Raw genomic sequence first — 25,753 nt, 5'->3', positions numbered from 1 at the left:
CCTGAAATTCCTATTTATTTTTTGTTCATTAATGCTAAGGGAATGAATTATTTGCATTGTCAGACTGCGTCAAGATCAAGCATTCCCATATCAAAGTGTACAACAAAAATCAGTGTAAGGCTTCTATTCTGTATCCAAAATATGCTCCACTTTCACCTGAGAATAGTGACTGGCTAAAATGATTTATTCGTTCTATTTTATCTTTGACTGTTTGCTACCTTTTATTTCTTTTTTGTCTCTATTTTTCTTCCCCCCCAACTCTTTTCCCCTATTTTGTCCCCTTTCCATACCTTTTCTCCTTCTTTCCGCTCTTTTCTCAATTTTATCTCTCTCCTACACATCTCCCCCACATCGTCATCTGTCAGTTTACCCTCTGATTTCAGCTTCTCTGCCTTTTGGCCATTCACACCTTCCACTCTCTCTATGGACTGCCATTAGCAGCCTTTCTCCTCGTTTCTGTGGCTATGACTCATCTTTCATTCCCTTCCCCCGAAGTATAAATATCTCCCAATTTCTGTGCCTTTTACCTTGATCAAAGGGTCATCTGGATTCAAAATGTCAGCTCTTTTCTTTCCTTACAGATGCTGCCAGACCTGCTGAGATTTTCCTGCATTTTCTCATTTGGTTGCACCTGATTGGCAATATTTTCACTTCATGCATCAACCATGCTCTGTCCCCTGCCTACAAATGCCACAATAGCTTCATGCTACAAGAGGCTGATTGCGAGGAACTGCACTGGGCCAGCAAAAATAAAATTTATTTCAAGTGGAGACAACAACTACAGTTAAAATGACAGAGACACTGGGCTCTCCTGTTCCTGTATTGCCATTGCGGTACAGAGGGGTTGCCATGTTAGATGGAGGAAATCTCATACACGTTCTGCATGCCATGCCAACTTGCATTTATACAAATAGTGTAGTGAAATGTCCCAAGGTGTGTCCCAGGGACAATTAAGAAGCATATGTAACGTTTGGTGAAATGCCTGCAGTGATTAGGATTTACAGGCAAGTCATTGCTAACCTCAGTTAAGTTGTTATGTTGCAGGCTAAAAAAAATTAAAAATACTGACTAACTGTGGTACATATGCCAGCTATGCTCGTCCTTCTCTATACAGAATGGAAGTGAAAGAAGCTTTTTAGATGCTGGAGTTCTTAAAAATGCTCTTTAAAAAAGAAACCAGCACAAGTGGTTTATTTTATGCGCAATATTAATGTTGCTTTTTCCCCCATAATTTTGATATTTGATTTCTCATTTAGTTCAAAAATATTGGGAGATTTTCAACTCCCGCAATTGTTTGTTTTTAAAGTGCTTGAAATGCTGTTAGCTCACAGGTTCGGAAATGCAGGATGAAAACTGAATGTTGGTGATCAGGAAACTCAAAAGCCACATGTGCAAACTGTTGGGATGGTACAGTGGCACAGTGGTTAGCACTGCTGTCTCACAGTGCCAGGGACCTGGGTTCAATTCTCGACCTGGTCACTGTCTATATGGAGTTCCACATGTTGGTTTTCTCTGGGTGCTCTGGTTTCCTCCCACAGACCGAAAGACGTACTGGTTAGGTGCATTGACCTGAACAGGCTTTGGAATGTGGTGACTAGGGGAATTTCACAGTAACTTAATTGCAGTGTTAATGTAAGCCTACTGTGACACTAATAAATAAACTTTAACTTTTGTCACACACTTACCTGTCGAGGACCAAGGGCAAATGTCTCATTTCCTGTGAATCAGCTGGGGTGCCATCTGCGATAACCACACCCTGCAGGCTAACTGCAGCACAGGGACAGTGCTTTACTTAACTGCTATGCATGCGGTTCCCAGTGTAACACCCACTAATGTGCTGATCAGAGAATAACAGACACCTGATACATGGTCTACAATGTCATAGAATCACACATTAGCACGTCTGCGCTGCCTTTATCAAACAACCACCTTCGAAATCAAAGTACCACTTTCTTCAGTCAATTAAATTCGTGCTCTCTAGCTATCAACCCTTCAGCCAACAGCTTCCTTTCACCCACCCTACCTCCTTAGCCACTACATAGCATGGCGCACAAGTGTCCAATGTCACCAAAGCGCTAAACTTCCCGAAGTAAACTTCATAAATGATGGCTGCCCTGTATGGCAGGCAGCTTCCACTGTTGTGTTAACAGCTTAATGTGAAGGGTCCTTTGCAAGATCGAGGATGGAAAGGGCTTCCATTCTAAGTTTTATTTGGAATGTGAGTCTTGCTGAAGTACGGGAATACACAAGATGAAGTTACAAGGTTGGGGCATATCCGAACATACACTACGCAAACACATGCAACAGGTTAAAAGTCAACATCTTGCAGAATGACCTTGCTGGGGTTCTTACAGAATGCCAACTTCCTCTCCATTTCTTCCCAGGTGCTGCACATAAAGTAAACAGCACTCATCCCAATGAACAGGAAACATTGGAAATACCCAGCAGGTCTGGCAGCATCTGTGGAGTTAACATTTCAGGTTGATGATCCCTCATTCTGATGAAGTCTCATCATCGCTAACTCGAAACTTTAATTCGTTTCTCCCTCCACAGATGCTGCTGAGTCTTTCCAGCACTATTTGTTTTCAATTTCAGATTCTGAGCTTCTGCAGGGTTTTGCTTTTGTATTCATTCTGTTTTTCCCTTCTGCCAGGCATGGTGTAGTGCTTTCTGGTAGAGAAGCTGCCCTCCTACTCAGTTCAGAAAGTAGTATATCTACTGCATCTAACATCAACGGAGGGTTGGGATCTGTGGCACGTTGTATATTGCCCACAAATTTAGTTAAATGGAAAGTTTTGGATTTGCATCTTGTCAAACCATTTCTCTTGTCCTCTTCTCATTTATAAAACCTGAAATATTTGCCCTCTATGTCAGGCTTTATCATTAATTTTGCACATTCCTTTAACTTTGAGATGATTAGAATTTGATCAATCCCCAGTAAAAATAGCTGTTATTTTAAGGCCAGTTTCAAGTTTATTTATTAGTGTCACAAGTAGGCTTACATTAACACTACAATGAAGTTATGGTGAAAATCCCTGAGTCGCCACGCTCTGGTGCCGGTTCGGATACACTGAGGGAGATTTTAGCATGACCAACATACCTAAGCAGCACGTCCTTTGGACTGTGGGAGGAAACCGGAGCACCCAGAGGAAACCCACACAGATAGTCACCCAAGTCAGGAATCGAATTCATGCCCCTGGCATCTAAGGCAGCAGTGCTAACCATTGTTAATAATTACTACTAATAATTAAAATAAGCCCAGTCATTCTAGAGTGCTCAGCCATTCATAGCACAAATTTTACTAATCTTGCAAAATTAGATCCGATGTAGGGCATACTCTTAACATTATAAAACCATGCCATTTCATTCACATTAAACTTTTTTTATTTTCATTCATGGGACATGGGAGTAGCTGGCTGGCTAGCATTTATTGCCCAGTAGTAATGAACTCAACTCAGTAAATTAATTGGTGCTCTCCATGTGAATCACAAAGCACCCATACAGATCACACTTGCCATCCGAGAAATGTCAACATGAACACAGGATCAATTTAAGTGTGAAAGGTAGAGACAATTGTTCCACATCGCTAACAATATGGAGCTATGGGGATTGCAGTTGTAAAGGAATCACCAAATTTCACAAGTAAATGAGGCACTGGGGAATTAACTTGGAAGAAGTAAGCTGTTGAAGTCTCTGGTGAGAAAACAGTGCATCATTATGTTGAACCTCAGTAGGATGTTAGAAACTGTGTTAAATGTATATCAACAACCTATATTTAATGGGTCTTTAAGGTCTCAAAATATGGTCCAATACTACAAAAACAAAGGTTTTTTTTATCTTGCATCCAAAAGAGCACATATTTTGGAAGATTTATTTGACTTGTCACGTATTATTATAATGAAAAGTATTGTTTCTTGCATGCTATCGTAGCGGTAATACCACTAGGCCATCACCTGCACGCTCTCCTTGCATACGTAACAAAAAACCTAAAACATCAAACTGACAAATTTTTCAATGATTCAGATGTTGAATGATGAATGTGCAGGTTGTCACTGAACAATGAAAACCACCCAAAGCTGGTTGTTTTCTTTAATCTTGGAATGAATTTTTCTTCAGTTATATCACTCCAATGGTTACAGGGTGGCTAGGTACCAAAAGCAAAATGTCACCCTGAAACAAGTGAGATGCCTCCTCACTGGGGCTTGAGTATATTGTTGAGAGAGAATTGAGGGAGCTCTGAACTGAAAAGGGGGAGGCAATGGCCTAGTGATATTATCGCTAGACTATTAATCCAGAAACACAGCTAACGTTCGAATCCAGCCACGGCATGTGCTGGAATTTGAATTCAATAAAAAGTATTTGGAATTACGAATTGACTGATGACTATGAAACCACTGTTGGAAAAAATTCATCTGATTCACTAACGTTCTTCAGGGAAAGAAATCTGCTGATCTTACCTGGCCTGTGACTCCAGAGCCACAGCAATGTGGTTGACTGTCAACTGCCCTCTGAAATAGTCCAGCAAGCCATTCAATTCAAGGGTAATTAGGGACGGATAATAAATGCTGGCCAGCCAGTGATGCCCACGTTCCATGAACAAATAAAATAAATAAAATATACTGCCGCACCTGACCTGGGACCATTTGGTGCTAACATTAGCTTTCATTCCAAAGAAACATCATTAGTCATAAACTGTGATAAAACTCTTTTACAACCAAATCACGTTTGGAGAGCTAGAGGTTACTCTCGACCGAGATGCTAAGTGGTGATGAGTTGAGTTGATGTAGCCGTCAAAATGGTAACATAGTTGAAAGCCGTAATTAGAATTTTACAGGTTTGGACAGAAAAGTAAAACGAGGCCTGATACTTCAGAAACCCATTAACGTTTTAGTTATTTTTGACTGAATTTTTCTGAAGTGAAATTAATTTGATTTGATGGCTGTTCAAACATGACGTTAATGTGAATCTGCCCTTTTTATCCCCCCTCTATTTTCCCTTATGCCTTGTACAAATCCAAATTCTTCTTTCCTTATTTCCTGCGATTATAACATATGTACTAAGCTTATCGAATTAACAGCCAAACAGCATGAATAAAATGGGGAGCTATTACAAATTTGGCAAAGATACTAAATGATAATATGAAATTGCTTTGGATGCTGCTCTGTCTGTCACTGCAAGTGTAAAGTTACATTGACAGAACAAGAGCAGCTTGAGGAATATCCAGACATGAACTCCAAACTCAGCATGGACTAAAAAACTATTACAACAAACTGAACCTTGGTATCTGCACACAAAATCAATGCACATGCATTTTCACCGCATGACAATGAACTGAGGTTCCAGTGCTCCATACAATGATGATCTGGGTATGAATAGCAGTTGAAAAAAAAAGAGCATACAGTGTTTGATTTGATTTATTATTGTCACATGTATTATGAAAAGTACTGTTTCTTGCATGGTACACAGACAAAGCATACCATTCATAGAGAAGGAAAGGAGAGTGTGCAGAATGTAGTGTTACAGTTATAGCTAGGGTATAGAGAAAGATCAACATAGTGCAAGGTAGATCCATTCAAAAGTCTGATGGCAGCAGGGAAGAAGCTGTTCTTGAGTCAGTTGGTACGTGACCTCCGATTTTTGTATCTTTTTCCCGAAGGAAGAAGGTAGAAGATAGTATGTCCGGGTGCATAGGGTCCTTATTAAATGTTGGCTGCTTTTCCCAGGCAATGGGAAGTGTAGATAGAGTCTGGTTTTCAACCTCTCATCCATTGTAGGATGGATTGCTGATAGTATTGCTGGTAGGTTTTTGTTTCAAGTCATTTTGACTTTAATGGGGTTAGTATTCACATCAACATTGATTCATGCTGGGTTTGATGTGGGGTGGCCAGATTGGCGACATTTGGTTGGGCCTCTCCCACTCGCCGAGCCTCCTGCTTACCTCTGACCCTCCATAACCCTGCAACTCAAAGTGGCTCTCTCCCCATAGGTTGCTTCCAGCCTTTCATCTTCCAAGCACTCACTCAGAACAGGCAAGTTAAGTATATGGGGAGTGGAAGGATCAGCCAGCAGGAAGATCAGGGGCAACTGGTAGGTTGGGCGAACAGGAGATACGGCTGGCCAGAGGATCAGGAAGCATGCTGGGCAGCAAGCCAGAGAGTCAGGAAACAGGACAGCTGGCAAGCAGGAGGCAACTACTGTTGAAAGAGTTAGCATATTTTATATTTCTAAAATTTTATAAATTATTTTGTTTACAAATGTCATAATTTAGCAGCGTACAGTATTTAAACTTAGAGGATATAATGTTTAAATGGTCTTCCCCTCCACCGCACCCCCCTCAATTCTACAGAATGATTCCACAGAACCCAATTTAAGCTTTTACAGTGATTGCAATGGGAAAATCTGATTCACTTAACATTGCTTTATTTAAAGTGGCACTTTAAATGAAGCAATGTTAACCGAGGAATCACTGTACATAAAATGAAAATTGCATATTTGCAGTAATATTCACAGAATCCCTATAGTGCAGAAGGAGGCCATTTGGCCCATTGCACATGCACCAACAACAATCCCATTCTATCCCTGTAACCCTGCAAATCCCTCAAAACTAGGATCAATTTAACATAGCCAACCAACCTAACCCACTTATCTTTAGCCTGTGAAGGGAAACCGGAGCACCCAGAGAAACACCCGCAGACACTGGGAGAACGTGCAAACTCCATACACAGTGATCCAAGCTGGGAATCAAAATCGGGTCCCTGACATTGTCAGGCAGTAGTGCTAACGAACCACTGTGCAGCCCAATGAGCTTGGGGAAGGTAATTCTTGTATCATAAAGGGGCTCATTTGGAAGTAGAAACATTTCATTAACATGGCTGAGTTTTATTTGCTACAATTCACTTCAAACTATGAATTATGTACCTACTGTCTTAAAACAACGGTCACACTGCATTTCAAGCACAGACTGAAAACTACAAGGTCTGCCACACTGCATTTTGAATTGAGAAACGAATGCAAAGCAGGACTGAATGACAGTGAATTTAGCAATAACCACACACCCTTAAGAGGGACAACAGGTTTAAAATATAAACTTGTTACACTAGCAGGAAGGCAAATCACTGAAAAAATCCTCAGATGCAAGACTAACAGTTGTAATCATAGTCACTGCCTTCACCGAGAAGGCTAATACGTAAATATCAATGACAACAGAAATCCTTATAGCAGTCACATTATATAGCCCATTTTACTGGCCCACCTGCCCTGGGAATTGGAGCGGGCAAGGTCCATTGACCTGGGATGGGATATACGATTTTGGGACAAACAAGGCCATAAGATCCTGCGCCACATGTCAGATCAAGCCCAAGATTAGCCTTGATCTTGTACTTCTCTCTCTCTTGAGGGGACCATGAATTAGATTCAATTTGAATTTCTTTTGGGGCAAGCAAGGTGACGGATGAAGGGCTTGTCCTGTCTACCCTGCACACTCTCTGTAACTTCAAGAATGGAGTAAAATTTATATAAAAAAAACTAAATTACTCAGTTTCAGTTAGGTTTACAAGAAATTGAATTTTGCAATTTTTGAAACAACATCAGAAATCACAAAGAATAAGAAATGAAAGCCTGCAGATTATTTAAAACCTGTGCTTTCCTACAGGAGATTATGGTTCATCTTAGCTCACATTCTGTTGGAATAAATTCTTCCCTTTCTCTGATGGCTGTAAAAGGACAGACATTGCAGCAAACAGTGAGCATTGTTCGCATTACTAACACTTATAGCGCCCGGGGGAAGTGCCAGAAGATGCTGAATAACCTCACCAGATGAGCCAGTGTAGAAGAACCCATCACTAACTTCCGTTAATGCAGTGTGTACTCAACATGGATGACACTTACAATTACCTGTCCTTCTCAACCTTGAAGTGCATTCGATGCATCCAGCAACGGCCATTAGGCAGAAGGGTATGGAGGGCCTCCAACCTGCATCTGGAACTGTTCTATCACTCACATGCCTTTAGCCCAAAATAACTCTGTCATCTTGCACAGATTCATGGTACACCTTACATCAAGCTGCCATCATATCCTTTTGTTTAAATAAGTTCATGGAATGTGAGGGTGTTGCTGGCTGGGTCAGAATTTATTCCTTATCCCTAAGGGCATTTAAGAGTCAACCACACTGCTGTGGGTCTGCAGTCACATGCAGACCAGATCTGAAAAGGATGGCAGTATTCTTCCCCAGATGGATTTTACAACAATTGAGAATGATTTCATGATTTTAATTGCAGAATTATTTTTATTGCATTCAAATTTCATCATCTGCCATGGTCAAATTTGAAACCAGCTCTGCAGACTCAGCTCCACTTACCCGCCCGCTCACCATAACCCTTAATTCCTTTACTGTTCAGAAGTTTACTTATCTTTGCCATAAAACATTAACAACAGCCCCACCTATTTCAACATTTCAATGCATCCCCAGTCCATATTCATTAATAATAAAAACAGAAAGTGCTGGAAAATCTCAGCAGGCCTGTCGGAGACCAGACAACTACAGAGAGAGAAACAGAGTTTTTGAATCTATAATGGCTCTTCTTTGGAACTGAAGTGATATTCCAGATCTCCAGTATCCAAGGCATTTTGCTTTTATTCCATATTCATTCATGCGGTTACAGTCAACCAGTTGTATATTACATGCATCCATGCTCCGACAAAGGGTCATCTTGACTCAAAACATTGGCTCTATTCCCTCCCCATAGAGCTGTTGGACTGGTGAGGTTTCCCAGCATTTTCTGTTTGTGTGTCTATATATATATATATATATATATATGGACTGGAGTCTAAGGCCCTGTAAATCTGCACCTTTAATATACACCATTTTTGACATGTATGTATAACACTGGAAGGGGTCCATTCTCTTCCTGCCTCACATATCCAAATTAGAGATATGATTTAGATGAATCATTTTATAAATGTGTCATAAGTGGGGAGGGTGGTAGTCGTTGGACTAATGTTCTGGGCATTTGGGTTCAAATCCCATTTGAATACAACTCTAGTCTCAGTAAGGGTGACCATGAAACTATCAGCTTTGATAATGCCTTTTAGGGAAGGAAATCTGCCATCCTTACATGATCTGGTCTGCTTATGACTCCAGAACCACAGCCACGTGGTTGATTCTTAACTATCCTAGCAAGATCAGTTCAAGGGCAATTAGGGAGGGGCAACAAATGCCAGCCTTGCCACATCCCATATAGGAAGAAAAGAATGCATTTTTTCAGTGTTAGTTCATACTGCAAGGCAGGTTCTAATGGAGCAGATGTTGTTAGGAAATATTGTTGTGACATGAAGATAATTATAACAAAATCTATCAGAACTGAGAAATTTTATTGGTGTGAAGTATTTTAAAAAGGAACAGAACAAACAGAAGAGGGAAGCACATGCTTGCACATGTACACAGACATGCGCATAAAACACAAGAACAGGTCAGTTGGACTGAATGGCCTACTGCTTCCGTGCTGTAAATTCTAAGCAAATGGAAAATAGAAGATGGTTAAATGACTCGAGTGATATGGGATGTTGGGAAGAGGGAACAATGATCATTAGGATACACTGAGAACATGTGAAATAGCTATGAAGTGGCAGGTGCAGTAAGGCAGGTTTGAAATGGAAATGGAGCAAAACGGAACATAATCTGGCAGCCTCAGAAAAATTTTCCAACAGGTTCCCTGTCCCAAGAGACAGCCGAGCTAGGCCTCAGAAGTGTTGACATATCCGTTCTGTGCCATCCTATTGTGGGAAATACTGACGGGCCTGGTCAGAATTTCCATTGCTGTTTCAGATTTACAGGATTTGTAGTTTTATGCTCGCTACTGTAAATGGAAAATGAACACACGTGTACACGCACACACGCAAGCACACACTAAAGCAATTCCATAAATCCAGGCTCTTATCAATTTTCCACTCAGCCCTAATCTATCTGCAATTATCACTTGCACTCAAACCAACAGAAGATCTTCACAAAACAATTAATGGAAATGGCTTCAGCAGTCAGGCAAAAAAAACTATCAAAAATGCAAATGAAATGTTGCCTCCAGTATTGTTTGCCTGTGATAAGGGTTTCCCAAAACACATTTCCCATTATCATGTCGCAGACTGGACCGATTTCCAAATTTTAAATGGTGGCTTACCTCTGGGTATTTCACCTTCATTGTTTTGTGCAGTTCCCTGAAACGGCTGTATCGTCGAAACACTGACCAAGTGTCCTCCAGGATGGTTACCTAACAGAATGAGATATTATTCACTCTTGGATAACAGCAAACGTAATCTCATTTATTTGACTGTACAGTCAGAGTGTAAGTAGTTCGATCTTCGGGTACACCCTGCTAAAATCAGCTGCACAGTAAACATCGCAGAGTTCCTTTATGAAATTTATTTGGCTTCAGCTAATTTAATTGCTTGCTCATGTGGAACGCATTGAATGAATAACTATACAAAAGCCAAAATAAATTAACTTTTTCAAATTGGCCCAAGTCCAAGTGCATTCTCACTTTTCCCCCATTGCATCCTACTAAAACGCTGATTTTTCTGGGATTTGGTTCCACAGGTGCTGGCTGCTTTCCACTATTCCAATAAAGTGGCTACTCTTCATGTGTAAAACAATACGTCAGGAAACCATCCAACTGAAGAAAAATCACAAGGCTGCTCCCATCCCGCTCGACTGGAGAGGTTTACAGCTCTTTGCTCTGGGTACAGAAATTGATGTTACAGATTGGACACTTTCCACAATGGAGATCAAAATTTTCTTTTCTACTGATTTGGAACAGAGACGTGAATCTGCAACATCAGTTTCAGGCCCAGGGGGCAAGGTGAAAAGCTACCACCCACCTTGTCTTCAACACAGTCACCCTTCCCAGAAAAGCACCAGAGCAAAGTGATTAAGAGCTGCCAATATTGTTAACTTCTAACTGCCTCACTCAGAAGGCTTGGCAAGCCATTATCTTGTATCAAAAGGGGTCATCTCATCTCCACCTTAGCAGGACAACTTGGGATGGCCAATAAATGCCAGGGACACCCTTATCTGAAGAATACCTTAGATCCTATACCTGAACTCTAGGGCTATATCCCTCAACAGCTCCACGTTCATTGGTTAGTGCTACTGAATGAAAACAGCTGGAGAAAATTAGCTGACTGTTCGATAATTCTACAGAGAACAGTTTCAGTGCCACAAGTGTTGACCTGAATTCTACCCTTCCAGAGTATTGCAGCTTGTGAAGACATGCAAGTGAAAGGTGGCCAACAGGTACAGAATGAAAATGCTTCAGGGAGTTTAGAACTTAGACTTTGCATAAATTCTTTATTAAGGAGGTTGCTGGCAATGCACTTTGCCATCGCAGAACAATAAAAGTGCATTTACATCATATTTTTGGTTGCAAAAATACATTTTTGTTTGACAGTTCTCCTGATATCCCTACTGATAGCTTACTCTTGGCTTTTCCCGTGATCTCTCCCAGCTGAATCAGGACTGCCTAATGCTCAAGTCATGGTACTTTTCTCACGCTAAAACGGTCCCAAGGGAGTGCCTCGCTGGAGCCCCGCGACAGCTATGGGCTGCCCTCGGTTTTCCTGCTGTCACTTCTAATCAAGGCAAGAATATTGCGATACCTTTCCTTAAAAAAAAAGCCACGTACACCTCCACACTTAGTTTCACTGGAGATGTTATCAGGAGAGATCCTGGCATTTATATGGCAGTGTATCAGCAGCAGTGATGGTGCCCCACGTCTTTCACCAATGGCTCTTTATCAATGTAAAACTGAATACGTGGAATGTTGATTGCATTCATCATAAATTGCAATTTAATAACACATTATTTATCTAAATTATTGTAATACTGAATACCTGGTGTTGCTGATAGTGCAATTCCTGCATGAAAACAGTTTTCACAGTTGGAGATTTCACAATTCTGAAATGAAAGACTTATTATTGTTATACTTACACCAGAATGGAAAGGAGACTAAACACTCACCTTGACTTCATACTCATAGTGTTCATCTTTTCCTTGTCCGCGCAAGACATAACGGGGAATACTAATTTTAATAGGATCCTTTAGACTGTCTGGATCAGTCTCCAGCATTCGAGAGAATAATCGCTACCAAAGAAGAAGAAATCTTGGATCGGTAATAAGAAAATGAACGAGCACTGCATCATGATAGTAAGAACTGCCAAGCACAAAGCAAATTAATGATATAGGGGCAGCAAGGAGGAGGAATGCCCAGTTCAATAATATAAAAAAGCATGACAACCCTGATCAAGAAATGCTAACTACTTAGTCGGGCCTGGATGGGATGCTCTGTCGGAATCAGTGCAGACTCGATGGGCCGAATGGCCTCCTTTTGCACTGTAGAATTCTATACCTTAGTAGTTTACAAAAACCTCTATTGTAGTTTGCTTAAATGTAGTGCACCTGTGCAAACTAAGAATTATTCCTGATAAATTAGTAAGAAAAGCATGCAGAGGTTTTCTTGTTTAAGTTTATTTATTGGTATCACAAGTAGACTTAAATTAACACTGCAATGAAGCTGCTGTGAAAATCTGAGTCACCACACCCTGGCACCAGTTCGGGTACACTGAGGGAGAATTTAACATGGTCAATGCACCTAACCAGCATGTCTTCAGGACTGTGGGAGGAAACCCACGCAGACACAGGGAGAATGTGCAAACTCCACACAGACAGTGACCTGAGGCTGGAATTGAACCCAGGTCCCTGGTGCTGTGAGGCAGCAGTGCTAACCACTGTGCCACCGTGCAGCTCCCCAACTCTAAAAGTAGTTTAAAAAAAAGACACGGCCAGTTGTTGAAAGGTTTGAAAATAGCAGCGTTCCCTTAAAATGCTCAACAATCAGTACAAACCATCACTGACAGACTGGTACACAAAGTAACAGCCGCCAACCCTACTGATGTATGGCATAAGTAATTTATTTTAAATTCTTTTTAATTTAAGAGCTAGAACAGAGTCCCATCCCCAGGTCCTCAGTGATTGATTGCATTTTCAAATGCCAGTGGCTGTAGGCAGCCTAATTGCACTAGTGCGCAGCACCAGAGCTGCAAAACATTAACAAACATCTAGAGATCCTTACAATTCCTCATTTCAATCAGTAAATCCAAATTAAGTATGAAGCAAAGCAGACAGGAGAGAGGAAAAAAAACACCAAATGTGAATCATGCCACCAGTCAGGTGCTGATGATTTATCTATTTTAAGTTTGAATAGCTTTTTTTGTCTCCGAATAGTAATTTCCAATAACTTCCCCACTCATCCCGTGGTTCTGTAAAATTAAAGTTACAAACTGACACAATTTCTTACTGAAGCGGTCCATGCCCAAATGCAACAAGAACTGGACACTATCCAGGCATGGGCTGAGAAGTAACAATTAACATTCATGCCACACAAGCACCAGACAATAACCATCCCCAACAAGAGAGAAGCCAACTATTGCCCATGACATTCAATGGCATTTCCATCGCTGAATCCCCCATTATCAACATCCTAGGGGGCTACCATTAACCGGAACAGGTGCCAGGGTGTTGCAACTAGAGGATTTTCACAATAACTTCATTGCAGTGTTAACATAAGCCTACTTGTGACAATAAATAAAACTTTAACTGGACTAGCCATTTAAATACTGTGGCTACAAGAGCAGGTCAAAGGCTACGAATCCTGCTCACCTCCTGACTCCCCCAAAACCTGTCCACCATCAAAAATTTGCAAATTAGGACTGTGATGGAATACTCTCCACTTGCCTGGATGAGTTCAAATCCAACAACACTCACGCTTGACACCATCCAGGACAAAACATCCCGCTTCATTGGTGGTACTTCAACAAATATTCACTCCCTCCACCACCGATGCACAGTGGCAGCAGTGTGCATCATCTACAAGATGCACTGCAGGAACTCACCAAAGCTCTTTAGGCAGCACCTTCCAAACCCATGGCCCTTACCATCGAAAATGACAAAGGCAGCAGATTCCACTACTTGCAATTTCCCCTTCCAGGCCACTCACCATCCTGACTTGGGAATATATTGGCTGCTCTGTTACAATTGCTGGGTCAAAATCCTGGAACTCCCTCCCTAAAAGCACTGTGGGCATACCTACATCACGGAGACTACAATAGTTCAAGTCAGCAGTTCACCACCACCTTCTCAAGGGCAACTAGGGATGGGCATTAAATATAGGCCTAGACAGCAATGCTCATGTCCCATTCTTATCTCTGCCTTTCAACATTTACCGCTACAGGTTTTATGTAATGAGCATCAATCCTAACTCATTTCTTTCTTAAGCCTTGGATACTAAAATTAATACATATTAGGGGGATTTAGGAGGTCACCCGCTTTGGAATTGGCAAGGGAATTAAAGAGTGTTTTCTTAATCTTGCATGGTTAGAAGTTGTGGAGGAGCAGAGGAATCTGGGTGTGCAGAGTTAATGTAAAACTAACCAACAACACTCAGGGAATGTTGGCCTTTATATCAATGGGAGTTTGGATTTAAAATTGAAGAAATAATGTATGAGCTGTACAGACCCGCACTCAGACCCAACCTGGGATGGAGTGCAGCGAGTCCTCACTTAAAGTTGTGGTTGTGTTCTTCAAAATCGAGGGTTTAAAGTGAATCACAGGTTTCCATAGGAACAATATTCAAGTCAAAGTTACATTCTTTCAGACATTTCCCGCCTGGAAAAAGCAATGTATAATACATGTACAGCACTGTTAATATGCCCAGCTGAAATACATCATTAAATATACAAGAATTTGGGCAGCACAGTGATTAGCACTGCTCCCTCACAATGCCAGGCACTGGGGTTCAATTCTAACCTCGGTTCACTGTCTGTGAAATTTGTACATTCTCCCCATGTCTGCAAGTGTTTCCTCCAGGTGCTCCAGTTTCCTCCTACAGTCCAAAAATGCGCAGATTAAGTGGATTGGCCGTGCTAAATTGACCTAGATGTCAGAGGGATTAGCAAGGAAAATGTGTGGTGTTATGGGAATAGGGCCTGGGTGGGTTGTGATTGGTATAATCTCAATGGGCCGAATGGCCTCATTCTGTGTTACAGAGATTGCATGATTATATGAAACTCAATTAATTTGTTTAAAAATTACAGTGCTCACCTGAGTGCACAGTCCTCTTAAATTGACAGGTTTCCATCTAGTGGTGGAAGTTGGTTGGTGTAGGGAGCAGCTGAAGAGTCAGAATTACCTGCGCTGATCAACTTCTGCCACCAAATGTAGCCTAGGGCCTCTGTGTGAGCTCAGAATGAAAACGAGCAGCAGATCCAGGGGCTGAAGAACAGACCCGGTATTATGGCAAGAACAGAAGTCAGGAGCTGGCAATGCCAGGATGTGGAGTTGCCGGTGTTGGACTGTGGTAAGCGCAGTAAGAAGTCCCACAACACCCAAGTTAAAGTCCAACAGATTCATTGGGCAGCACTAGCTTTCCAAGTCTCAAGCTCCTTCTTCAGGTAAGTTAGGAGCCAGCAACGCTGGGAGCGGAAGAGGGACTAAGAGCAAGGGCTAAAACACCAAGGGGGTCATGTAACCGAGACGTAACAGAAGAAGAAGTCTGTGGAAAACTATGTTAAAGTGAAACTGATAATATTAAACAGATACATTTCCACTCCTTTATTAAAGTGAAACCAGATTGAATTAATGTTCAGTGGGGACAACATACTCTACTGCATTCAATTTTGAGCAATGTGCTTCAGAATGGGTTACTGGTCTTGGACAGAACGTAAAACAGATTTACCAAAACGAGACTGGGGCTTGGTTTGCAATTCAACTTCAGGAGGCTCCACGGGGTGGAGGGGGGAGAGGGTAGAATCAAGCAGACACAGAGAACCTATCTCCTCTGCTGAAGGAATCAAAAAACGAGTGCACAATCTTAGGAGGAGTTAGGAAGCATTGTTTCGTATAAAGGGTGGTGGAAATCTTCAACTCAGTTGCACAAAATGCTGTGGACTGAAATATTCAGGACTGAAAGTAATGCAATCCAGCACATTAAAGATATGGTGCGATGGTGGCTAAATGGAATCAAAGTATAGATCAGCCATAATCCAAACTGGCAGAACAAGCTTACAAGGCTTAATAGACTCAATCTGTTCCTAGGATTTTCTGGTCTTAAAAATGTTTCCTGTTCATCAGATGAAGAGTATAGATTTGCACTGTAAGAACAGAATATTTACTATATGCTTGATGACAAGATTGGCCATGCCAAATTGCCCTTCAGTGTCCCAAGATAGGATAGATGGATTAGCCATGGGAAATGTCTGGGGTTACAGAGATAGTCATGATGTGGACATGCTGGCGTTGGACTGGGGTAAACACAGTAAGAAGTCTGACAACACCAGGTTTAAGTCCAACCGATTTATTTGATAGTAAACTCACAAGCTTTCGAGATTCCCCTCTTCGGAGAGGGGAACCTCGAAAGCTTGTGAGTTTACTATCAAATAAATCGGGACTTAAACCTAGTTTTGTCAGACTTCTTACTGTGTTACAGGGATAGGGCAGGGGGAGAGGGCCTAGGTAAGATACTCGGTCAGAGAGTTGGTGCAGACGTGATGGGCCAAATGGCCTCTTCTAGCACTGCAGGATTCTGATTCTATGACAATTTGTCATGGATAATACAACAAAACAATGGGAGCAAACTGTGAATTGGACTGATTTCACTTAGGCATCATATACCAGCACATCTCTGATGGGTTTTTCTTCCCAAACTTTGGTCATGGGAAGACTCCTGAAATGTTGAGACAATGCAAGCCTGAAGCCAGCAGGAAGACCTTTGGGAAACTGTACTCAGCTTCGCCGAGATACATGAACATTGTCAATATTTCCTTCAGCATCATTCATGGAAACTGAATCTTTTGGAATGCAATGGGCTCCCACTCATTACCGGAATATCAAATCCACTGTCCACTAAAATAACCACGGTTGTTAATGTTACAGGGCTGACTTTTTTAAAAATTTATTCAGTTTGTGAGAAGTGGGTGTTGCTGGCTAGGCCAGCATTTATAGTCCATCTCTAACTGCGCTGGAGAAGGTGGTGGTGGGGAAGGGCTATCCTGAATCGCTGTAGTCAATGGTGCATGGCAACACAGTGATTAACACTGCTACCTCACAGTGGCAGGGACCTGGGTTCAGTTCAGGGCTCGGTGACTGTCTGTGTGGAGTTTGCACGTTCTTCCTGTGGCTGCGTGGGTTCCTTCCGGGTGCTCCAGTTTTCTCCCACAGTCCAAGAGCTTAGTTGGATTGGCCATGTTAAATTGCCCCATTGTGTCAGGGGGATTAGCAGGGTAAATACATGTGATTATGTGGATAGGGCCTGGATAGGGATTGATTGTGCAAGCTCAATGGGCTGAATGGCCTCCTTTGTACTGTAGGGATTCTATTCTATTCTATTCTTTAAACCCACAGTGCTGTTAAGGAGTTCATTCCTTTTAAACCTTGTTGCAGTCTGATGTAACTGGGTAGCTTGCATGGCCATTTCAGAGAGTAAGTAAGAATCAATCACATTGCTGTAGGTTGAGATATGCCCAAACCCAGGTAAGGACGGCAAATTTCCTTCCCTAAGGGACAGTAGTGAACCAGTTCTTAAAAAAAAAATGACAATTGGTAATGGTTTTGTGGCCACTGTTGGAGACTAGTTTTAAATTCCAGATCTTTATGAATTGAATTTAAATTCCAGCATCTGCTAGTGTAGGATTTGAACCCATGCCTGCAGAGCATTTGCCAGAGCCTCTGGACAGAAACGTCCAGTCACATTACTGCTGAAATCATAAATACTCTGCTATGCTGTGCTGAAAAATCACTGCCTTGTGTGCTGGAAATTTGAACTCAAGGTTACCTTAGCTGTACAACCTTTGCAAAAATGCAGTTCCTTTATTAATGACGACATGTGTGTATACCAGCAATGTTTGTGAAACAGGTACTTCAATTCCCTCATCTACTCCATAACCTTCCGAGAGTTCTGCAGCTGGCGGTTTGCACTTCCTATATGCACCGGTAGTTTAACTAAAAAACAGTCTGACATTTCAAGACATGCACTCTCAGTTCGATATTCAAACGGTGAGTGATGATCTGACAGAGGCCCATCACGTTAGAAGGACAGCACTTCCATTGATGGATTTCCAATTCCAATCTGCTCTCAGCTTGACAATTTCAATTATATGTATTTTTAAACACTGTATTTCCTGCATACAACGCAGAGTGCGCAAGATTCATTTAATTGATATCAAAATCCAGAGTAGTCACATCCCATTACCATTAAATGCAACTTCTTTAAACTGATGATTTGAGGATTGAATTCTAAGATTATATATAATTCTGTGACAACTGTACAAGGTGGTCACGAATATGGGTCTACCAGTCTGCCCAGTCAAAAGAGTGGGGTGGCCACAATAAGAAGTCTCAAAACACCAGGTTTAGGTTCAACAGGTTTATTTGGAATCACGAGCTTTCAGAGCGCTGCTCCTTCATCAGGTGACTCACCTCACACTCACCTGCCCACATCTTGGCGATATAAATGGTATGTATTTTTAAACACTGTATTTGCAGATGAGTCACCTCACCACTCACCTGATGAAGGAGCAATGCCCCAAAAGCTTGTGATACCAAATAAACCTGTTGGACTTTAACCTAGTGTTGTGCGACTTTTTACTGGGCCCAACTAGTGACACCCATGTCCCAGGAACGAATAAATAAAACAAATACTATCTAAGAAAAAAATGAAACTAACAGTATCAGCGGAGAAAGAGTAAAATCCAGTTTCATCTGTGTCACATTTAATGTGCTTTCAGAAACTTAACATAATGAAAACTTAAATACTGTAACCGGTGTATCATTAAATGCTTTTCTTTGCTCTCTGATTCTTGAAATATGCTCTCAATTTTTGCATTTGCTCTCAAACCATTACCTGCAGCTATCTATTCAGCGTACCGATGAAATAACAGGAAAAATAATTGCTTGCAATCACTTAGCAGCACCGCTGGTGTATCAGGTTATGAGGACAGAACCCTACCTGTAATCCACTTAATAATAAATCTGTTGCCTGACACCCAGCAGTTAGGCAACAAAAAAAAATTAAGCAAGGGAATTGAGCGTACACTGAAGTATTTTTTATTACATCCATTGGACAGCTTTAAATGTGTAATCGTAATATGAAATCTTGTGTAGGAAGATTTCAATTTTGGCTAGCTTTCACACACCCTGCAGCCACCTTTCGCACAGTTTTGCTGAACGCTTTGGGTTCATTGCTATAGACAATGTCTTACAAATGACTCTTTGATACTGGACTACTTCACACTGAACTGGCTGAAATTGGATAAACCCTAATAGTTGCAAATCAAAATGCAAATTAAACCACTGAATCCAAATTAGTGAGGGCTTAAAAGACATTTCTCCTCCTAAAATAGTATATGGTGTTTACCACTGGTACAAAAGAAATGTGCAACAATCCAAAAGAACAAATTAAGAACTACCTTATACTTCAGTTTGCGCTGGTTCATGTTATTCTCAAGATTTCCATTTTCCTGAAAAGAAAGGGCCAGAAGCTCTGTTAAGTTTCATTTTTTTCTGAAATAGTATTTCCTTTTACAAAGCCCATTAGACTGTTAACAAGAGTAACAGATCTGTCAACAACTTCTGTCACTATTATTGCTTCAGTTCAATAGCTATAATTATCTATCTAATGATCTGCTGTCTCATTTAAGAATCTAACCCAGGGGCACAATTCATGAAGCTTGTAACAAGGACAAAGAGCCCATTATAGACGAGCATATGAGTTTTGAGGACATGGTTTCGGCCATGTTGCAAGTAAAATACAAGCTATTCATTTGCGATGGAATTTGATCCTTCCATCAGCACTAACATACTAAAGGCAAAATGTGCAATTCTGTTACCAAATTACTACAAACATCAGACTATGATGTCAACAGAACACTAATATCGCTAAATCACACAGCAACTTGACAATAAAGGTTGCCGCTTCTGCAGCTGTCAGGTAAGCCCGCACCATTCTTAGTCTATTTGTTTAATTTCCAGATACAGAAATGGGCAGAAGTTAATTCCCAAACTGCTTTTAAGTTAAATCTTACATATGAGTCACAAGTTATCTTACATTAATGCTGCAATGAAGTTGCTGTGAAAATCCCCTAGTCACCACACTTGGGCCCCTGTTCAGGTACAGCGAGGGAGAATTTAGCACAGCCAGTGCACTTGAGTATCCACCTGCACGTCTTTCAGGCTGTTTGGGGGACAGGGGGACAGGACCAGGAAACCCATGCAGACACAGGGAGAATGTGCAGATTCTGCACAGACACACTGCCCAAGTGCGTGCGCGCGCGCACGCACGCACGCACACACACACACACACACACACACACACATGCCTTCACTTCACCTTTCCAAAGCTAGAATGCCTTGTTCAGTTCAGCACTGAGAGCTGAATGACTCAGGACTCAGGTGGATTGGCCATGCTAAGTTGTCCCTTAATGTCAGGGGGACTCGCAAGGGTAAATGAATGGGGATTTGGAGAGGGGGCCTGGGTGGGATTGTGGTTGGTGCAGACTCGATGGGCCAAATGGCCTGTTACTACACTTTAGGGTTTCTATGATTCAATGACTCAGTGCTGGAGATTAAATAAATGTTGCAGCTTTACTTTTTTTAAAAAGTTAAATTTTTAATCTTTTTATTTCATTCCTTCCAAAATAATCAAGTGATACTCAAAACTCAAATACAAAAGCACTAAGTCAAACTGGATTTACAGATATTTTGGTTCAATATTTGACTGCAAGGGAATTCAAAACTTCCCTTCATCATTCCTTAAATAAAGAAATAATCAGCGGTGCCAGCTTGTGTCACAATTCTTCCAGCGAAGCTAATAATCTGGTTAACTACTGGAATTTAAGCAGTTTATGACAAATGCCACACAAATGTCTTGCTGTTAGGTGTTGACGTAGAAATTGCATATAATGGCCTGGCCTTCAATTTTAAAAGCAATTTTCATTTCTCCCTTTGTGCTGAATCAGAGACCTAAACCCTCAGTTTAATTGCATCTAACTGCTCCCACTACATTTACATCTCTTAACTTTTCCCAGTTCCGATGAAAGGTCATGACTCAAAACGTCTTAACTCTTTCTCTCCACATGGATGCTGTTCCAGCGTTCTGGGGGTGGGATTATCCAGCCGTTTCTGCTGGCGGGATCTTCCTGTCCCACCAAAGATGACATCCCCCCCCCCCACAGGTTCCCCAGCAGTGGAGGGTGAAGACATCAGGAAACCACAATGGCAGGACCGAAGATCCCTCCGCCAGGCCACGGTGAGCCTCCTCCAGAGCCACAAACATGCCGTGGAGGGGTCGGGAAATCCTGCCTTGCTTTCCGATGAGGTTCTGTTTTCACCAACAGGGACACGGGAATATAATTTTGTCATTCACTCCCTCGTCATAATGGACAGCTCCTTGGAGTTGCAAAGGCATATCCAAGTATCGTAAACAAATCTCAGCAGGCTAAGGAAATGTGGCATGCCCACTACGGTTCTCACCGACTTTTACAGATGCACCACAGAAAGCATTCTTTCTGGTTGTATCACAGCTTGGTGCGACTCCTGTTCTGCCCAAGACCACAAAGAACTACAAAAGGTCGAGAACGTAGCCCAGTCCATCACACAAACCAGCCTCCCATTCACTGACTGTCTACACTTCCCGTTGCCTCGAAGAGGAAGCCAGCATAATTAAGGACCCCACGCACCCCAGACATTCTCTCTTCCACCTGTTTCCATTGGGAAAAAGATACAGAAGTCTGAGGTCATGTACCAACCAACTCAAGAACAGCTTCTTCTCTGCTGCTGTCAGATTTTGAATGAATCTACCTCGCACTAAGTTGATCTTTCTCTATACCCTAGCCATGACTATAACACTACATTCTGCACTCCCTCATTCCCTCTCTATGAACGGTATGCTTTGTCTGTATAACATGCAAGAACCAATACTTTTCACTGTATACTAATACATGTGACAATAATTAATCAAATCAAATAAACTGTGTTGGGCTCGTCAAATGAACATATGTACATATGAATTAGGAGCAGGAATGGGTTTAAACTCTTACTAACTGTAAAGTATAAAGTGAACTTAAATACTTAATAATGACACTTTTGGTACAATTTAAGAATATTGGGAAAATCACAAGGAAATAGATAGTCTTGATAATGTATAATTTTAAGGCATCACTCACTCACTTCAGATTCCTACTTAAGTAGCACCTTCTAATTATTAAACAACTGGTTCAAAGCATGTTTAAAATTAATTATCATTGGACATTCTTCTTCCTGAGCCCTGGGTTTGAATTGAGTTTGGGAGCTTGGGATGGGAACCTTGTCTGGTTGGGTGGAGCTGACGTGAAATGTGTTTGATCAGCATGGATAGAATTCACACCATGAACTCGCAACAGAAATCTTCCTTCACTTCTTCATTGTCACTTCTATTCAGATGAATCACAGGAAACTTCTTAAAAGGTGCTATACAGAATGTTTCTAAGAGGTTGTGATAGGGTTGTGTGGCTGCGTGCAAGGTTGTTCTGCACTTTCCTGCGCTACATCTGACCTTGCCATGTTTCTTTCTGACATTTAGTATTTGAAATATAAAGTGTTCCGTGCCCCTGCAAACATTCTTCACCTCAATGGACAAATAAAAGATAACAATCTTGCAATGTTTTAACCCAAGAATTCTCTATCCCAAAGATCTGTGACAGATACTTAAGTACTAAAGACATTAAGGGATATGGGGATACTGCAGGAAAGTACAGTTGAGGTAGAAGATTAGTCATGACCTGGTTGAATGGGCCAAATGGCCTACTGCATCTTCTATTTATGTCCCAATGGAATCCCCGTGAAGCCAAGGACACTTGCAGTACCCCTAGCAATGACATGGCTAAGATTCAGTAAGAAGTATCATGACACCAGGTTAAAGTCCAACAGGTTTATTTGGTAGCACGAGCTTTTGGAGCACTGCTCCTTCATCAGGTGACTTACCTGATGAAAGGGCAATGCTCCGAAAGTTCATGCTACCAAATAAACCTGGTGGACTTTAACCTGATGTTGTGACACTTCTTATTGTGCCTACCCCAGTCCTACACATCATGGCTAACATTAGAAAACCCAACAGAGTTTGAAGATTGAACTTGGGACTTCTGCAGGATGCATGGTTCTGCTGTCTGCTATATGGTAGGCAAACTTACATCATTTGAGGAAAATTTTAAAAAACTCAAATGTTATGTCACCTAATTGTCATTTCTTGAATGATCCTGTCCCCTTCTTTTGTTTTTCAACGTTATGAAAATGCACACTCCTGATATTAACTCATTGATGTGCCATGTTACACAAACGGTTTTACAATATAGATGATTTTAATCCTTCAACTGTTGGTAACTTGAGATGGCAAAAACACATTCAAGTTTTATTCTACAAATCTCGTTAGTTCAGACTCAAATACTGTTGAAAGTGGCAGCATTTTAAAATGTCTGCTGAATACGCTGAGCATTGTAACAGTTTCCTCTGAGACTGGAGCTGATAACAATGTACATACCTGTTCTGTGGACATGGACTGGTCAAGAATATTATTTATTTCATGCTTATTTTGGATTTTCGTCTTTTCTGCTAGTCTTCGTTGAACTTCCTCTTCTATATATGCATTTATCCTAAAAGATTTTTTAAAAAAGGCAGGTGTGAAATGTTTGTAATCTCAACTGGAAAACACTGAGGCACCATGGGATACAACTGAAGGGGTTATAATTCTACTATATAGGGAGCGTTGACTTCTGTGATCAGACAGCAATGCAAGAGACAATTGTATTTATTTCAGTCTGAAGAATGATAGTATCAAGGACCCACGATTCTGTCAATTTAAGTGGATTCTAAATGGTACGTGCACCAGTATTTTACGTCAGTCTAACAGACAGAATCATTGAATGACTTGCAGGTACAGTCCTGGTGATCAGCAAGCATTTTTCTTTAACCTCCCTACTAACAGCGGCCCCGCTGCCAATTAGCATGGAAACAGCCTGCAAACAGAAGCCTCGAAGCTCTCATCAGATGAAAGCCCACGCAGCAGGATGGTGCAGAGTGACGCTTGCCAAGAATGGGCTAAATCTAGGGAAACTCAGAATGTTGCTAACATAGGCACTAGATTAGAGAGTGCAGTTTCTTCTGACCCACCAAAGTATTCTCATTAATCTCTGGAATTTAGAAGAATGGGGCGGGGGGGGAATCAAATTGAGGTATACAAAATGATAAAAGGTATGCATAAAGTAGACATGGAGTGGATGCTTCCTCTTGTGGAGCATTCTGGGATGAGAGGTCATGGTCTTAGGATAAGAGGTAGAAAATTTAAAACAGGGTTGAGGAGAAACTACTTCTCCCAAAGGATTATGAATCTGAGGAATTCGCTACCCCAAAGTGCGGTGGATGCTGGGACAATGAGTAAATTTAAGGAGAAGTTAGACAGATTTTTAATTGGTAATGGGTTGAAGGGTTATGGGGAGAAGGCAGGAAAATGAGGATGAGGAGCATATCAGCCAGGACAAATGGCAGAAGAGACCTGATGGCCTCAACGGCCTAATTCTGTTCCTATACCTTATAAACTTATTACCACTGCTTGACTGGTTCACTGGTTGAGGATGGTTCGCTCAAATGAGTAACCTTATTAGGTCAATTAGCTGGATGTACCATTATATCTTGGTTCAATGCCTAGCCCATAGCCGAGTAGTTCATTGGTTCTATTCTCAGAAATGGTTTCATACAACTGAGTGGATTGCTGGGAGTCAATCACATTGCTGTGGGACTGGAGTCACACGTAGACAATACTGGATAAAAATGGCAGGTTTCCTTCCCTATAAACAGATTAATGAAGAAGTTCAGTTTAAAAAAAAACAATTGCATGATCACTTTTACCAATAACAGTTTATATTTTAATTCCAGATTTTAAGAAACTGAAAGGCAAGTCTCAGGTTGTTGGGCTGGGATTTAAATCATGCTAACCCACCTTTAACGACTGGTAGTGGATCTTCTGAAGTATTGTTCAGGGAAAGATCAAATAATTTGTTGTATAGGAATATCACACCATATAATGCGTAAAGTACTGCTTTATTGCCTAGACGAAGGTGTATAACTATAGCATCACAGTGGTTGTGTTGAAAAATATATTGCACCCTACATCAAAGTATGATTGTTTTCAAAGAATCCGTACAGTGCAGGAGGCGGCCACTCAGCCCATCGCGTTTTGGTAAGGAACTACACAGATTAAGATCAAACACAGTTCCTCTACAAACTGGGAGTTAAAACAAATAAGTGGCAGGTTTTTTTTTTGAAAAACATGATCACAGGGTCTTCTTTAAATTTTAGGTCTTAGTCTTGACACTTATTTGTGTAAATAAGGCAGCTTCTGTTAAGGATGTTTTTCATTACATTCCTAATGACTCGGTTTCACATTGTTAATGAAAAGGGTGGCATGGTGGCACAGTGATTAGCACTGCTGCCTCACAACGACCCAGGTTCGATTCCCGGCTTGCGTCATTGTCAGTGTGGAGTTTGCACGTTCTCCCCATGTCTGCGTAGGTTTCCTCCGAGTGCTTTAGTTTCCTCCCACATTCTGAAAGATGTGTTGGTTAAGCGCATTGACTGAACCGGACCATGGCAATTAGGGGAATTTCATAATAACTTCATTGCAGCATT

General features: G+C 41.3%; 1 protein-coding gene across 3 annotated transcripts in view; it reads right to left on the bottom strand.

The window, feature by feature from the left end:
- Positions 1-25,753, bottom strand: part of kif16ba (kinesin family member 16Ba) — a 152,000-nt gene that overhangs the window by 32,017 nt on the left and 94,230 nt on the right. For all 3 annotated transcript variants that reach the window (XM_080200001.1, XM_080200002.1, XM_080200003.1), the window contains 4 exons: positions 23,610-23,721; positions 19,507-19,557; positions 12,008-12,130; positions 10,173-10,262 (listed from right to left, as the gene is read on the bottom strand). In XM_080200001.1, coding sequence (XP_080056127.1) covers positions 10,173-10,262; positions 12,008-12,130; positions 19,507-19,557; positions 23,610-23,721 — 376 coding nt within the window. The remainder of the gene's footprint in view (positions 1-10,172; positions 10,263-12,007; positions 12,131-19,506; positions 19,558-23,609; positions 23,722-25,753) is intronic.

Source organism: Carcharhinus amblyrhynchos, chromosome 12, assembly GCF_965287045.1.
Source record: "Carcharhinus amblyrhynchos chromosome 12, sCarAmb.v2.hapA, whole genome shotgun sequence".
In the NCBI taxonomy this organism is placed as follows: Eukaryota; Metazoa; Chordata; class Chondrichthyes; order Carcharhiniformes; family Carcharhinidae; genus Carcharhinus; species Carcharhinus amblyrhynchos.
Note: the sequence above shows the minus strand (reverse complement) of the source record. Positions and strands in the feature narration are given on the sequence as shown.